At 40.8% G+C, this 15,813-nt stretch overlaps 1 protein-coding gene across 1 annotated transcript; it reads left to right on the forward strand.

Moving 5' to 3' along the window:
- The first annotated feature begins 1,430 nt into the window (after window positions 1-1,430).
- Window positions 1,431-15,602, forward strand: LOC147331606 (V-set domain-containing T-cell activation inhibitor 1-like). The gene is made up of 5 exons (XM_086294039.1): window positions 1,431-1,983; window positions 6,545-6,880; window positions 9,072-9,101; window positions 9,823-10,101; window positions 15,511-15,602. The coding sequence occupies exons 1-5, from the start codon at window positions 1,761-1,763 to the stop codon at window positions 15,588-15,590; spliced, it is 948 nt and encodes a 315-aa protein (XP_086150165.1). The 5' UTR covers window positions 1,431-1,760; the 3' UTR covers window positions 15,591-15,602.
- Window positions 15,603-15,813: the final 211 nt, after the last annotated feature.

The raw sequence follows: 15,813 nt of genomic DNA on the forward strand, positions 1-15,813 counted from the left end.
AAAATCATCTGGTATGAGGCCACGTGAGTCATAAATCTGTTCTTCAGAATCTAACCCACGTCATTTCCCACCACATCCTATTAATTAAGATAGTGTTAGATTAGATTAGCTGTGTGCACAGTGATTCATGAGTGGTTCGTTGTGTTTTCCTAATATGGACAGAAATGTGGACCTATTGCTTATCATTAATGTGTCCATGTTAAGTAGAAGAAATACAACATTTTGGTTAAAACTGATCTATTCTGTTCATTTCTAGCTCTGTGAGAGAGATGAGGATGGATGGAGGACAGTTAGTGAATGAGGAAGTACAGAGCTTTATGAAAGAGGAAGTGAGGACCGCGAAGATGATGAAGAGCGGAAAGACGGTTACTCCAGATGACTAACTGACGGTGCAGGACATGTGTGAGGACAGAGGGACAGTAGTGAGGTGTGCAGTAGGAATGACAGGTGGGTTCAAGGTGGGGGTGGGATTACATCAGGATCAGAGCTCCTTCTTGTTCAGTGATGATGAGCTGACAGAGGAGGTCAGGCAGGAGTCTCTGTGGATTCTGATATTTGCAGACAACACTGTGGTCTGTAGTGAGAGTAGAGAGCAGGTGGAGGAGAGCCTGGAGAGGTGGAGGTGTGTAGACGTCAGTAGACGTGAGACTGAATACATGTGTGTGAATGAGAGGGAGGCGGGTGTAACGGGGAAGGAACAGAGGCAGCGACTTTGAATACCAGGACACCGTTCTGCTCAGCAAGGTGCAGATAACCAGGGTCTCTTTGTGTTACCTGGATTAATTTCACCTGAGATTGTTGATCAGGATAAGATGGCACATAAAGCTGGTTATCAGCTAAGTTGATCCAAAGTCTGTAAGTTTCTGAGCATGAGCGTGTTCATGTGAAAGAGGTGGCGTTGGAAACATCCAAGCAATCGCAGTCATCATAGCAACAGCAGCTGAATTTACAAATAAAGACTAAAATTATAATATTAGAAAAATATGAAAAGGTTAGAAGAAGTAAGAGAGATGCTGCAGAGAAATCAGCAATATGAGAGGAAAAGCTCTGTGCTGTAGTTTAGTGTCCAGAACCCTGCATGAATCTGTGTGAGCGCTTTACATTTATGTTTCCATTTGTACAACACAGTTTTAGTCTTTATTGTATTAGATGAACAACCTGGTTAATCTGTATTTATTACGAGGAGGAGCAGGAACAGCCTCAGTGTGTGTGTGTGTGTGTGTGTGTGTGTGGTTTGTGTGTGTGTGTGTGTGTGTGTGTGTGTGTGTTTTCATCATATAGGTCATATTAGTGTAAAAAAAAAAAAAACAACAACCTGCAGCTGTCTTTGACCCTTTTTTTTTGAAAGAAAGTGTACTTTATTGATCCCCGTGGGGAAATTCCTCTCTGCATTTAACCCATTCACTCAATGAAGTAGTGGGCAGCCATTGGGTACCCAGGGAGCAGTGTGTAGGGACGGTACCTTGCTCAGGGGTACCTCAGGGTAGCTGCTCAGGGGAATTGAATCCCCGACCTTCCGATCAGGGGGCCACCACTCTACCTACTGAGCTATCCCTGCCCTGTCTTTGACCTTAAAGGCTGCAGATTCCGTGGTGGGAGCGTCCTTTCTCTTTACCTCAGCCTAACCGTTTTACAATAATCTGCCATCTCTGCTCATTAATCTTTCTTCTCTCCGCGTTTCTGTGTAATTGTCGCTGTTAAACAAGTTCAATCTAAAAGGCGCTGATGTTGCGACATATACATACACCGGAAGTGCAGTAATGGTTTACTGCTTTAAGAGAATAGAAACTCAAAGTGTTTTGGAGTGCGTCAGTGCGGGAGGGGGAGTGGCTCCGAGCTTTTTCTTTTTTTTTCTTTTTAAAAAAAGAGATGCTGTAACGTTTGATCCTCAGAGGGTTTCTGCAGACATGGAGCTTCCACCACTTCTGTTTCTGAGCTTCTGTTTCCTGACTTTGTCCGGACTGACGTTTGCTGCTGAATCCGGTAAGAAACTCATTGATTTAGAGTGATAATCAGTGCAGGCGCAGTCACGTTTCACAGGAGCGGATGGAGCTTTAACGCTGCTCAGGCTGCTGCGTTAGTGGGTGGATGACTGCGGAGTCTACACCTGTGACATCAGCTTTTAACGCAGCCGCGTTTTAGAGTAAAACAATGAGAGGGCAGATTAATGTGCAGCATCTTCAACAATGAACCGAAACTATTCTCTTTAGTGTTTATGATCAGTTATCAGAGATGCTCATTATTCCATCCTGACGTGTTTTAACCTGTAAACACATTTCTGCTTTCATCCTGCTGACACGGTGTGACGTTTGTTTGTGTCTGAATGCGATTTTTTAATGCATCTAAAGTTTTATGTTCTCTTAAAGTGGGTCGACATCAATAAAATGACTCCTAGAATAGAGAATAATTAACCACACTCTCTCTCTCTCACTCTGTCTCTCTTCCTGTTTCAGAGTTGGAGCTCTTTGGCTCCTGTACTCTTTTTTCCCTCACACTCCTTGTTCCTCTCACTGTCTTCTGTCACACCTGCAGTCTTCTGCTCCTTGTTACCCACCACAGTATCTGGTTGGTTGTTCAGCAGCTGCTTGTCCCTCAGAGCCACAGCCCTGCTGCTCTCAACCATCACTGGTGGTGTCTCCCATCGGGACATTTGGACTTCAATGCAGCACAGATGTTCTTGTACACTTTCCCAGCTTCTTGGTTGTGGTGCTCACTGTACGCTATCCTGTTCTGGTTCTAGTATGATCAGAGCCTCTGTGCCGTCCTTTTGCCCAGGTCAATGTTCACATCTCTGAGCATCTCCTCTGATATTGTAAGCCTGGGGACTTGTGCTCTCAGTTGGGTGGTTACCTTGAGTTTGGGCACAATCTCCATCTTCAGCTCAGTAGATGCATCTGTGATTGGAGGTGGCTGGACATCATCTAGTTCAGATCCACTCTTCTTCCAGGGTCAGCTCATTATCTCCATGCTGCTCACTATTGATCCCACTCAGAGCCGGACTTGGACAAAAAATTGTCGCTGGCAATTTTGGCCCAGGTGACCCACCATGATCAGTCACCCAGGTTAAATATGTGCACATGAAGCAATGATAACACTGAGTGGTGCATGCAAAAAAACAAGTAAATCGAACAATTAGTCATATAATTACATTATTTTCTGTTTAAAAGATGCATTACTTAGCAGGACTTGGGTAAGTAAAATAGGTCTTTGTGTCTCTCTCCTTCACTTCTACCCCAACAATCTGGCCCAACTACAGACTGGGGTGATGGCAGTTAATTTTGTTAGCTAGTGCTAACCTACGTGGAACCTCCAGGGTTTGTTAAAAGTGTTGGTGGTACTGCTGGTGACGGTGCAGCAGTCCTGACTATTAATGTGACACATTTGGCTGCATCTGTTTCTATTTTTTTTCTGTTTCTCTCTCAGCTTTTCAGCTCCACGTTTTTTTCTTTTCTTTGTCCATCTTTATCAAACACGTCTTCCACACTAAACTCTGTTCTGCAAGGTGCACCAGTGCACAGAGAAGGTGGCCTGAATAATTATATCGACAAGGAAAAGAAAATTGACCAGATTACCAGTCCAGCCCTGATCCCACTGAGCTGTGGGCTCTGGATCTCCAGTTTCAATAGCAGCTGTGTTCTGCTGATGTTGCGCTGAGTTGCTGGATGCTGTCAGTGTGGATGTTGGCTTTTACTCATCCATAGGTCTCTCATGCATAACATATAATTTTATTTAGTTTTTTAACTCTTTCAGGGTCTGTTTGTGTTTTAGTCCCAGTTCTCAGAGCGAGTGATTCAATGAGTGAAGAGGCCAGTAGGATTAATATGACTACAAAGACGAACACTAGGCTCCATTTCCTGAAGTTTTCTACAGTCAGAGTTAAAACACTCTGTGGCCCATTAACATGAGGCTGTTACTGACTGCGGTGTGCAGGTTCAAACTGGCAGGAAAGTTTTGAGAGCTCAGCTGGTGAAAAGGACACAGATTGGATGTGTTTCAAATCTTTATCAGTGAAACATTTTTGGCCTCACAGCGTTGAAACTGTTTCTGCCTGAATTGGTGATATTTCATCAAGTGGAAATGAAGAAACCTGCTGTCACAGAAACTTTCTTTAACCTCTGATGAGCCACCTGGTCACCAGTAACCTGGTTAGAGGCAGGGTTATGTTCACTTTTATCTCTTTATATGAATTTTTTATGCACTTGCCACACTTCATCCCAGAAGAACTGCAAGACCAAAATGCTCATGAGACACTTTCTGAAACTCTGCTTGTTTAGCGTGTAGCTAAAAGTCAGTCTACACCTAACACCAGCACATGTGGCTCACTGGTGACCTGCTGCATGTTTATGAGTTTAATACGTTTCTTGTTATCTTGCCAAATTCTCCTGAGCCCACACCTGTGTTTGTTTGCCCCATAAACACAAAAGTGTGAAGATCTTTGCACCAAATCATAAATTAAGATATGAGTTTACAGTCTTTCCACGCAGCTTTGTGGTAACGACAGTAGTTTAGATATTTTTAGTGATGTTTGAGCGAGAAAGTCAAGTTTCGTCTTCTTCAGGAAACGGATGAGGCGTGTACTGCACATGCACGTCTGTTTCTAAGAATCTCACGTTTGTTCACTTTCCTCTCCACCTCTGTCACCTCTGCACACAAAGCACAATGTGTGATGGGGAAGAAGCACTAAAGGCAGGAAGCAGCCAGTCAAAGTGACTATCAAGGAGTGTGCCTCTACTTCACATGCAGTCGTTTGTGTAAAGATACCACATCAAGCGGATGCAGTCATATTAGCAGAAGTCCATTTCCCGAAAGAGAGAGAGAGTTCACTTTAATGGACCTCGCCCTCTGTGTTCTGTCAGTGATGCAGCACTTTGTTCAGTGAGCGTCTTATAGAGCAGTTAGCAGCATTTTAAATTATGTTTAACAAGCAAAGTAAAAACCTGCTGCTGAAAAGAGGAAGCAGAGCAGAGAGCAGGTGGACGACTTTGGATTTGAGCCGTGCTGTCAGAGACTCTGCTGAGTGCCCAAAAGATGAAAATTAGATATTTGAACACTTTATGTTTTTGAAGCTGTTGATGTTATTGATTATTGCTGTATGATTAGAGCGTGTCTGTGTGCTAACAAAAATAGCTGCCCTGAACGCCTGGCATAAACTCTCATAGAAAACTGTTACAGCTGAGATACTGGGGATCAGTATTTGTGAGACTGAAGAGGATGATTAATACAGGGAACACAAAAAGAATCATTTTTCAGTGTCATCAAATACACAAATATGGACCCTTCAATTAAAAAGAAAGAAAGAAACTTTAAACTGACAATAAACATTTACTGAAAATTGACTCATGAAAACCAGACACTGCTTTTGAATTGTGGTTCAGCAGAATGAGTAAAAAATGAAATTGTTCTGGACAAAAATGGTCCTCTTAATTACTTTACTACACAACCTTCGGAGGCGATCATTGTAATGAAGCGAGTTTTGTAACCCTCAGTGAGACGTCTGCACCTGTCGACGCTCCTCAGGAGAAAACTGCTTCAGCTGTCTCAGGTTTGAAGGGTGCCTTTTGGAGACAACATTTGACTCCAAGATGCCTTGATACTCTTGAGATTTCAAGACCCGCTGTGCCAGATGCACCAAAGCAAGCCCAAGAACATAACCGAGGCTCCTCCATGTTTCAGAGCAGGCGCTGTGTCATTTTCTTTATAAGCCTTATTTTTGCATCTGAGCTGATGTGACATTGTAGAAAATGACTAAATGGCAAATTCCATTCATGCTTTTAACACTGGTGTCCTCCTCGGTCGTCTTCCATTAAGTCCACTTTAGCTCAAACAGTAACGGCTGGTGTGATTTGACACTTTACTTCACCTGGAGTTCACCTCTAATCTCTTATCTCTTGGAACTTATTGATGAAATTTGTCATCAGTTTTCCTCTTGCGTTCATGTTCAGGGTGTCCCTAAAAACATGAATGATACAGTATATTGTTCTGTATTCACAGAAGCATCAAGCTGCTTGGAGACAGTCTTATAGCGTTTACCTTTAACATGCTTGTCTTTAATTGTCAGTCACATCACCTGAGACAGCTCTGTCCTTAGCTCACTGTGGTTCATGTTCAGTGCGGTGCAGGAACATCAAACAGCACATTAACTACTTTTCACCCTTTAAATAGGCCGACTGATTACAAGTAAGAAGATATCTGACAATAGTTACAGGACACACCTCGGTTTAAGGTCCCTATAGTCATCTTATTTTTACTCTTTTCTAGAGGTACCATCATTTTTGTCCAGACCAGTTTAATCGGTTTGTTTTTATGAAGGGAAACTGAGCTAAAAATATAAGATTTTTATAGTGAAAAAGTTTGCTGATTATATTCTTGTGGCTTTTCCTTTTTTTTTTTAAAATTAAACTTAGACCTTTTTTAAGTTCATGATTAGTAAAAATCAAGCGTGAACTTTCTTCTGATTGGCTGTCTCTGACTCATAAATGACTCTCATTATATCCTCATCACTTTGTATCTGAACACATTGTTTAATTCAAGTTTTGTCTTTCAGGACCACCTGACAGCAGAGTGATTGTGATGGAAGATGATGATGTCATTTTACCCTGCTCCCTCAGCACCAATCAGAACATAGAGAAAGCACTGTTTGTCTGGAAGAAGGAAGGAACAGTTCCTCTAAAGGAGGTGTTCATGTTTGATCCCAGCACATATAGCAAAGGTCAAGATGATGAATTCAAAGGTCGAGTCTCACATTTTCCAGAACAGCTGAAGCACGGCAACGCCTCCATAAGAATGAATAAAACTAAGCTGGAGGACAACGGAAACTACACCTGTAGTTTTCCAGTGACCCAGCCCAGTGTAAAAACATCCCGCATTGAGCTTGTTGTTGGTGAGTGCTGTTATAAATCAGCTGATTATTTACAGATGAAACAGTCAGCATGCACATCTGGCAGGCTCTCACCCCCACAGCACACCTGCAGTGAAATTTGCAATATTTAGTGAATAAAGCTGAGACTTGCCCATGTGCATGCTGGCCCTGCACCTGTCTACTTTTTTTTTTTATGCCTGTCCCGTTTGGCTCTTTTGCCATCAGAATTATTGTCTAAAGGCAAAGAAAGATGCCCAACGGATTTACTTTACCAAATTGACCATCCCAGCCTTGCCGTAATGGTCCATTTGATTCACCTTTTATTGTTTATTTTATTTATTTATTTTTATTTTCACTTGCTAGATACGGGACAGACTTGAATGAGGAAAAGAAAAGGGAGAAAGGAAGAGGGGGGAAAAACAGCGGAGAAGAGGGACGGGGATAAAGGGCAAAAAAAACAAAAACCAACTAAATAAGCAGACAAAAAAAAAGCATATATCAATCACCTGGATCACCTGTTGAGAAAGAAAAAAGAAAACAAGCAGAAGAGAACAAGAGTAATAGAATAAACAGCATCACAATGATATATGGGAATATGACAGTAAATACTAAATATTAAACGTTATTGTGCAGCACATAAGATCAACAGAACACAGTGTGCTTTGAGGTAGGAGCCAAAAAGGGTGTAGTTTGTGGGTGTGATCACCCGTGTGTACACCTGTGAGCATGGACGCGCTTGTTTTTAAAAGGTTCCTTCATGTAATGATCTGCTAGAGGGTGTGGGGGGGCCACAGCCCCGTCCTCCAGGGCATGAAGCAGGTATGGAGGAGATCAAAACTCCAGACATCCAGAGGCCCCCAGAACACAAGAGACCAAGGAAGACCAACAGAGGGGCAGCCGCGCCACTGTCCCAGAAAGAGCTGAGGAGAGTCCCAGATGAGGGCTCACTCAGCAGCCGCGGAGCAGAAGCCAGGGGGGGTTGCAGTGACGCGCCCGTGAGCTCCGCCGGCAGCCAGCTGTGCCTGAGTGACCGAGCCCCAGGCCGAGAGGCCAGGGGCACCCCACCTCCGAAGTGGCCCGAGCGAGCCCTAGGCTCCAGGCCCCGATAAGCGGCCGCCAAGGAGTGAGCCGGTGTGTACCTGGACGCCCATCCCCGGACACAAAGAACCACCAACGCACCGATGTCTGAGGGGGTCCGCCACTGGCAGGGGAAGTGGTGGTAGGGGGAGATAGGCCTCCAAACCTTGGAGGGCCTGAGATGTCCCCAGAGAGGTGGCGCCTGACACCCAACCTGACATATAGACACAGAAATACAGACACACACAGATACAAACATCCATTCCCACCCTCATGCTCTCATATGCACTTACTCCACACTCAACCAACGTGGAGACAGACATAAAGAGACGCTGTACACACGATCACACTCCCCAAGCGTACTCTACCAACCGGGTCTAGGTACCCTTGCCCCTGGAGGGGGGAACTGCACCCAGACCCAGGTGGTGTTTCCCTTTTCCCTGCGGTGGGGAGAGGCAGACCGCCCCGACTCCGCAGCAGCAGGGAGGCCCCACACTCCAGACCGCAGTCGGACGGCCAACTCCTCCTAGCCCCCCCGCTCCAGCAGGCCGCAGAGAACGGAGGTGAGAGAAGACTCCAAACCTCCCTCCACCCTCTCATTGTAGTGTTGATGCATGTGTGTTCTAAGGTGCATTTAAAACCCAGGAGGGCTTGGAGCTACCTGCCAGAGAGCAGCAGGTAAGCGCATGGTCCCTCCTGCTAGCCCTCAATGTCTACGTGTATTTAAAATTGAGAGGTGGGCAACGACGCCAGGGGTGGGGTGTACACCCTGATGGTACTTTGGACTCCGTGTATCGTGCCCACCCCCAAGATCCTATATGTATGTGTAATGAGGGTGTGAGTAATGTGAATGTCTAAGTTGTGGGATAAAATTGAGGCACAAGAAGCCAGAAGGGGACAGAGGGGGGGAAGCCTCCCCTGCACCCTGGTGACACATTGCACCTGTCTACTTATCAAAGATCTGAGTTGTCCATAGGGTTCAATAAACAAAATAAATTGGAATAAATAGAATAAACTATAACTTAATGAATAAATGTGAATTCTTCCTTATATATCAGACGCACGACTGTTCAAACTGACTGCCAAGTTGATGATAACCCAGTCACCTCTAACATGTGTGTTTGTTTCCTTTCAGAGGGCATATTAAAGGTCCGAAACGTCCCAGGTGAGTCACGTTTGAGATGGCGTCACTGATGGTCACGTTCTAGAGTGTGTGTATATGAACTTAAACCAGCTATGCATTGATCCACCAGCGACTTTACTGTTGGTTAGAAGCCTGCAAAGCATTTACCCATTTTTTTATTAAACCAGTTTTAATTGTATTTGTAAATATTGTAATTTGTGTAAATATTTATAGATTTTGTTTTATTTTTGCTACATTATCTAATTCATTATTAGTTGAGTAACCCAAAATCTGTTATTGATCCGGACATTGTGTTTGTTAGACATAGCTGTTCAGTCCAATAGAAAAATACCTTAAAGGTGCATATGCTCAAAATGTATCTCATCCCTCTCAGTGTAATTAAAAAATTAAAATTATCTCCACTTCAAATTTTTTAAGGGAAACGTGGATTCAAATGTGTGCTGTTGTTTTTTTTGTTTTGTTTTGTTTTTTTTGGGAGATAGTGGCTTTTCTGTAACCTCAACAGTTACTACATTATTAATTGCCTAAAACGTTTTAATCTTTTTATATGACTCAAACTTTGAGACGTCCAAACTTTTTCTCTGTATAAATTTCTTTATGTGAGTCACAAATATTGTTTAGAGTAAAAATTCAGACACCAAATTTCTCTTGAAGCGTCAGAACTGTGGTGTTAGAAAAGAAAAATGCAGTAACCAATTAACTGCTATTGTTCTTACATAATCTCTCTGTTATGCTTTCACAGGTGCGGCTCAAGAGCCTTATGTTACAAATTGTGATCATACAAGTGACTGGGCGCTGCTTCAGTGTGATGTTAAGAATGCTTACCCCAAACCTACAGTGGAGTGGCAGGACAGTAAGAATCAAATCATTCCCTCTGAGGAGCCACATGTCTCTAAAACTGGAGATCGCTTCCACATCACCGTCAATACTACTGTGAAAAAAACTGACCGCTATCGCTGTGTCGCCACACAGAAGGAAATCAACCATCAGGCACATACGAATATCTATGTATATTTTAGTGGTGAGTGACATTTTAAACATTAAACAATTCTTATAATTATTGCTTTTGAAAGATGTGAATATATGCCCAGAATTATGTCTGCACAGAAACGAAGGGTCAAATAATTAACTCGTGAAGACATGTAGTGAATTGTCTGGAAATGCTACTAAGCTGAAAAAACAAAAGCTGTTATATCAGTGTTACACATGATACACAGTGGTCTTGGAAATGTCTGAGGCAATATAGTAAAAGTAAGATGACACACATTACACATTTGAGCTCTCCCATATGGAAAAGATGTATATAAATCTTATAAAGTTTGTATCTGTCTTGTGTGAAACTTGTATGAAAAGCATATAAGAGTGAAAACAGATATAAGATCCCTTGAAAAATTATATAATGAAACTTGTATGTTTTGGATACTTACTAAAACAATGTATGAAAGTAATGAGAAAGTGGCCACTTTCATGAGTAATCACATACAAGTTTTTACTATTTCTTTTCCATATGGGCTGTCTCATGAAAAAATTCAATTTTCTTCTTTCTGGAAGTTTCCTGATAAGAAATCATCAAACCTTTTAAAATAGGTCATGTTTTGGTGCCTAAATCCAGGCTAAGAGTAGCCCAACAAATGGAGTGCCAAATTGTTCTTGAAACCCAAAGAATATGTAATAATACAAAAATAGCATCAAATATAAACAGAGAAAGACAGAAATAAACAGAAGAGAGAGAGAGTTCTGACAGTTTTTAAACTAATATCAATAAATTAAACAAGAAAACCAAAGATGAAAACGGAACGTCCCAACCGTACACTTAGTACAAAAAGGACTTATAATGTGTATCGATGTGGATGGATAAGAAAGACTTAGCCGCAGTCACATCACTGATTGGTTAGTGAATGCCAGTGATGCCCCAAGCTGAGAGTTTTTGGCATGGTGTTATGAAACCACTGCATCCTGATAGGCTCGTGACTTGCCAATCAAATTGGCTTTAATGGTAACTTGCAAAATAAATAAAAAATGTTGCATTACAAGGTTTGAAACCAGTGATTAAGTTCATAATCTCCTAAGTTATGTGCTTATTGAGGTCATAGAATAAGAGAGCTGAAGTGCTGTTTTCTTATACATGTGGTGAATGAAGAATGAAGAAGAAGATCTGAGACTGTATACCTGAGACTATACAGTCTGTATATTTCCACTGGCTTTAAATCTGTGTCAAAAATAAGACATTTGTGGTCAGACTAGAGCTAAAACACATAATTGAATAAAAACCTTAATAACATTATCAGATAGCTTGAACATAACAAATGTAATGCAATTAGACTTTATATAATGCTTATAAAAAGTATTTACTCAGGATATTTCAGTATTTTATGGATTAATCAATGAAATCATGGTTAACATAATTCAGCTTGAGTTAAATGAAAGAATTAAAAATATATAGTCTAAAATAAAAGTGATTGATGTAATTCAGTAGAGGTTCAGCTAGCTGACTCCATCAGTGTCACAATTACTGAAATGGAAATCGCCTGAGTGCAATTGATGTATGTGTCAGGTGATTGCGGTAAAAACACGTGTGTCTGTGAGGTCCAGTCTCTGGTTCATTGGTATTCCTGCTACAATTGCAACATGACACCAAGCAACTTGGAGAACAGCTCACTGAAAAGTACAAGTCAAGAGATGGCTACAAAAAGATTTCCAACTCAGTGGACATACTACCGAGTTCAGTTAAAATAATTATAAATATGTAAGGTAAAAGAAGTGATTTCATAAATATTAACCCCCTTTAGGTTAGTATTTAGTAGATGCACTTTAAGTTCCAGTCACATCACTGAGTATGTGTGGATATGTCTCAATCAGGCTGGGCCATCTGGACACTGCAATCTTTCTTTTTTCTTTTTTTCTTTTTTTTTTGTGTGTCCCGTTTGGATCTTTAGCCATCAGAATTGTTGTCTTAAGGCCAAGAAAGATGCCAGGCGGATTTATTTTACCAAGTGGATCATCATGGCCTTGCCATATTGGTCCATTTGATTGACCTTTATTATAATTATGAATTTATTTTATTTTCAGTTGCTACAAACAGGACAGACATGACTGGGGGATAGGACAGGGAGAAAGAATGAAAGAAAGAGAGGGAGAGAAAGAAAACCAAAGGGGAGAAGAGACGGTGAGAAGGGGGGGAAGAAAGAGAAAAAACAAACAAACAAACAAAAAAAACAAAACACCTGGGTCACCTGTATGGAGAAAAAAAACAGAAGAGAAAGCAAACAACAAAGAGCAACATAATTTAAAAAAGCACCATCACAATAAACTAGCTAGCAGTAGATATCAGTAGTTACTAAATAATAAACGATATTGTGCAGCACGCAAGATAGACAGTGCACAGTGCAATCTTTCTTGCAAAAAATCTCAAGCTTAGTCAAGTTATTTAAGGAGTCAGCATGAACGGTTCTTTTCAAGTCCAACCACAAATTCTTGACTGGATTGAGATCTGGGTTTTGATTTGGCTAATCTAGAACCTTGTTGTCTGTGAACCATTGCTGGAAAATAAATCTTTACCCAAGTTGCAGTTCTCTTGTAAGTGACATTATCCTCCAGGATTTAGTGTTATATTTCTGCATCCATATTCCCCTCTACATTTTCAAGCATTCCAGAGCTACTGAGAAGCATCCCAAAAGCACAATGCTGCTACCACCACAGTGGAGATGGTGTGTTTGTGGTGATGAGCAGTGTTTGGTGTTTGTGAAACAAAGCATCTAGTCTGATGGCCAAAGAACCTTCTGCCAGTTGACCTTTACCCACGTGTGTTTGGGCAAATTTCACAGGATATTTAGTATGAGCCTGATTCAACAGGGGCTCTCTTTGACACTCTGTATATACAGTCTCTCCCATCTGTGCCACTGAAGCTTTTAAGGCCTTTAGTGTGGTCATTGGTCTTGGTCCCCCCCCCCACACACACACACACACACACACTTGTCGTCTTACCTGATCACTCAGTTTGTGAGGACAGCCAGCTCTACGCAGATTTAGACAAATGCCATTCTCCCACCATATCGTAGTGACAATTTTAACTGAACTGTGTAGGATGTCCAGTGAAGAGTGTTTGTTTGTTTGTTTTAAGCCAAACTATATTGACTTTTTATATTAAAGCAGTAAAGGGTACCAGATCATCAGGGTAAATACTCTATATAGGTATTGTAACAGAACAGGTGTGAAGCTTAAACTCTATTGTGTATAAGTGTATATGCAGCTAAAAGATTTGTCTGTCATATCTAAGTGTTATAGATCTACTATAACACTTAGTATAGTAGATCTCTGAAAACTCATAATTGAATTTCAATTATTCTTTCTAAAGAACATAATCGAGATAGAATAATTATTCTGCTACATTCTATGTGGCAATATTATGTTCTTTTTTGCCTCTAGCTAATCTTTTTCATTTACTTCTGCCGCTCCACTCAACCGTAAACTCACTGCCCAACAGGCTGCAGCAGGTTTAGTTCAGCTCACATTTTGATGAGCCCGACAGTCTGTTTTGATGAAAAGCAAAAATAACTTTAGCTGTAAATGTAAATAGTTTCGATTTGTGCAACTTTTACATTTTATTTGTCTCCTGATTTTCAAAACTTTGGATGAGAACTAAAAACAAACCTACATTTCAGAACATTAAAGTTAAATTAAGCAAGTATTTTGTTTTTTATACTTCAAAAAATCCCTTACTTTATAGGTCTGCAAACCTAACAAGTAATAGTATTAAATGAGCATGACACACTCAGCAACAGTGTTGGTCAAGTTACTTGAAAAAAGTAATCAGTAACTAATTACTGATTACCTCCCCCAAAAAGTAATCCCGTTACTTTACTGATTACTTATTTTCAAAAGTAATTAATTACTTAGTTACTTAGTTACTTTTTAAAAACCCGATTTACAACCTGAAGAGGTGATAAAGTGATAGATCTTTCAGCCCAATTCTACTTTTTCTGCATAATCCATCATACAAAATGTAATCAAATGGAAAAGTCTCTTTTTAACTTGTTTTATTAGTTTTAATCTTTTAACTTTATGCATCAAGCAAAAATTTAATTATATGCAACATTCTCTGACTGGAAGAAATTAGTTTAACATTTAAACCTATTTTCTGCACATTCCACCACATAAAATAAAATATTTTGTGTGTTTACACTCAGTCTTTCAAATAGATGCAAGTAAAACACAGCAGAAAATAAATAAAGTCAAAGACTCAGCGGTCCTGTTGCTCTATTTTCACCTGTAAAGCAGGAGTTGGGTAGGCGGAGGTTTACCCTGGTGCAGGTGTGCTGCGGTCAGTGGAAGGATATGGCAGCTCTGTGAGTTTCCCATTACGTCGTAGCTACTCGGTGCTTGTTTGGAAGTTTAGGGTTTTTTTCGCTGTAAAAAGAAGTTTTCTTCCCACGCACGATGGACACTAATGTTTTTGTCACTTTTTATGGAATCAAACTCAAAGTAAGGTCAGTACTTCCACACTTTAAACGCTGCACGCTCATACTCTCTCTGCACTCGATATGTGATCCACTGTTGCTCTGCACACAGCTGTTGTCACCAACGGCGCACTCGCTTACGTCACTGTCGTGAGACATTCTCGCAAAAGATTCACGGTTTTAGTAACGCAGTAACGCAGCGTTCCTACGGGAAAGTAAAGGTAATCTAATTACCGTTTTTGCAATAGTAATCCCTTACTTTACTCGTTACTTGAAAAAAGTAATCGGATTACAGTAACGCGTTACAAATAACGCGTTACTGCCCATCTCTGCTCAGCAATGCAGTGAACTTCACTCAAAGTCAGTGATGAATTTAGTGGAAGCTGGGGGTACTGGTGGCTCTTAAAATTAGGCCTCTTTAGCAGTTTCACCAATAGTTTCCATCCACTCTTGGACTTTAAAACATAAAAAAAAAATCTGATCTGTCCTGCAGAGTCATACAGTTCAGTAACATTGATGTATTCATCACACAGACTGAAACGTTTTGAAGATATCTGATTGATCACAAGAGAATAAAATGACCGTTGGCAGCATGAATTTGAACATCCATATATATAAATCATCAGGTGTTGGCAGCACAGTCAAACACTTCTCTGTGAAGGTTCTCAGTCATCCAGGTCATCGTAGTCAAAGGAGCTTTCAAAGAAAAGCGTCTGAGAAGTCCAGACGCTTTTCTTTGAAAGCTCCTTTGACCCAGTCAAACACTTCCACACACTTGTATTTACACTCTCCTAATTTAACTGAGATTTTAGCTATTGTGGTTTCATTAGTAAATCATGTTTTACTGTTAACTTATTAGTTTCCATATACTTTATAACACCTTTTATATGTTTTCGATGCAGAGGTTGTAACCTATGTTAAGTACATGTTTGCTGTAACATCTTGAGTGTGACTTCATCTTTTTTGTGTTTCAGGTGAGCCGTCTGGGACTGGGATGATGAGAGCTACTATTGTTTCAGTTATTTTTGGAATAATTGGAATAGTTGTTGTGTAATTTTACTCAATGCTCGAGGTAAGTTTGTATAATATCGTCTTCTTTAATATCAGCTTACCCATGATGTGAGGATAATACATTCATTTATTGACCCTGTTTTAAAGAAAACAAATTTCTATTGAGATTCATTAGTTTTTTGTTTTGCTTTTTTTTCTCTGCAATTCCACAGCAAATCGAATGGGATCAAAAGCACCAGGAGGGTCTGACAGACAAGTGTTATAGT

This window comes from Aulonocara sp. 'chitande type north' Nkhata Bay, linkage group LG5 (assembly GCF_057382095.1).
Source record: "Aulonocara sp. 'chitande type north' Nkhata Bay isolate Kocher_YH1m ecotype deep benthic linkage group LG5, A_spYH_male_GT1.1, whole genome shotgun sequence".
Taxonomy (NCBI): domain Eukaryota; kingdom Metazoa; phylum Chordata; class Actinopteri; order Cichliformes; family Cichlidae; genus Aulonocara; species Aulonocara sp. 'chitande type north' Nkhata Bay.

What these genes read in the sequence shown, in the direction of transcription:
- LOC147331606 (XM_086294039.1), top strand. Translation starts at nt 1,761, where the DNA reads ATGGTTTACTGCTTTAAGAGAATAGAAACTCAAAGTGTTTTGGAGTGC. An exon ending in GACGTTTGCTGCTGAATCCG is followed by an intron (nt 1,984 to 6,544) that starts GTAAGAAACTCA and finishes TTTGTCTTTCAG; the next exon opens with GACCACCTGACAGCAGAGTG. An exon ending in TATCTATGTATATTTTAGTG is followed by an intron (nt 10,102 to 15,510) that starts GTGAGTGACATT and finishes TTTGTGTTTCAG; the next exon opens with GTGAGCCGTCTGGGACTGGG.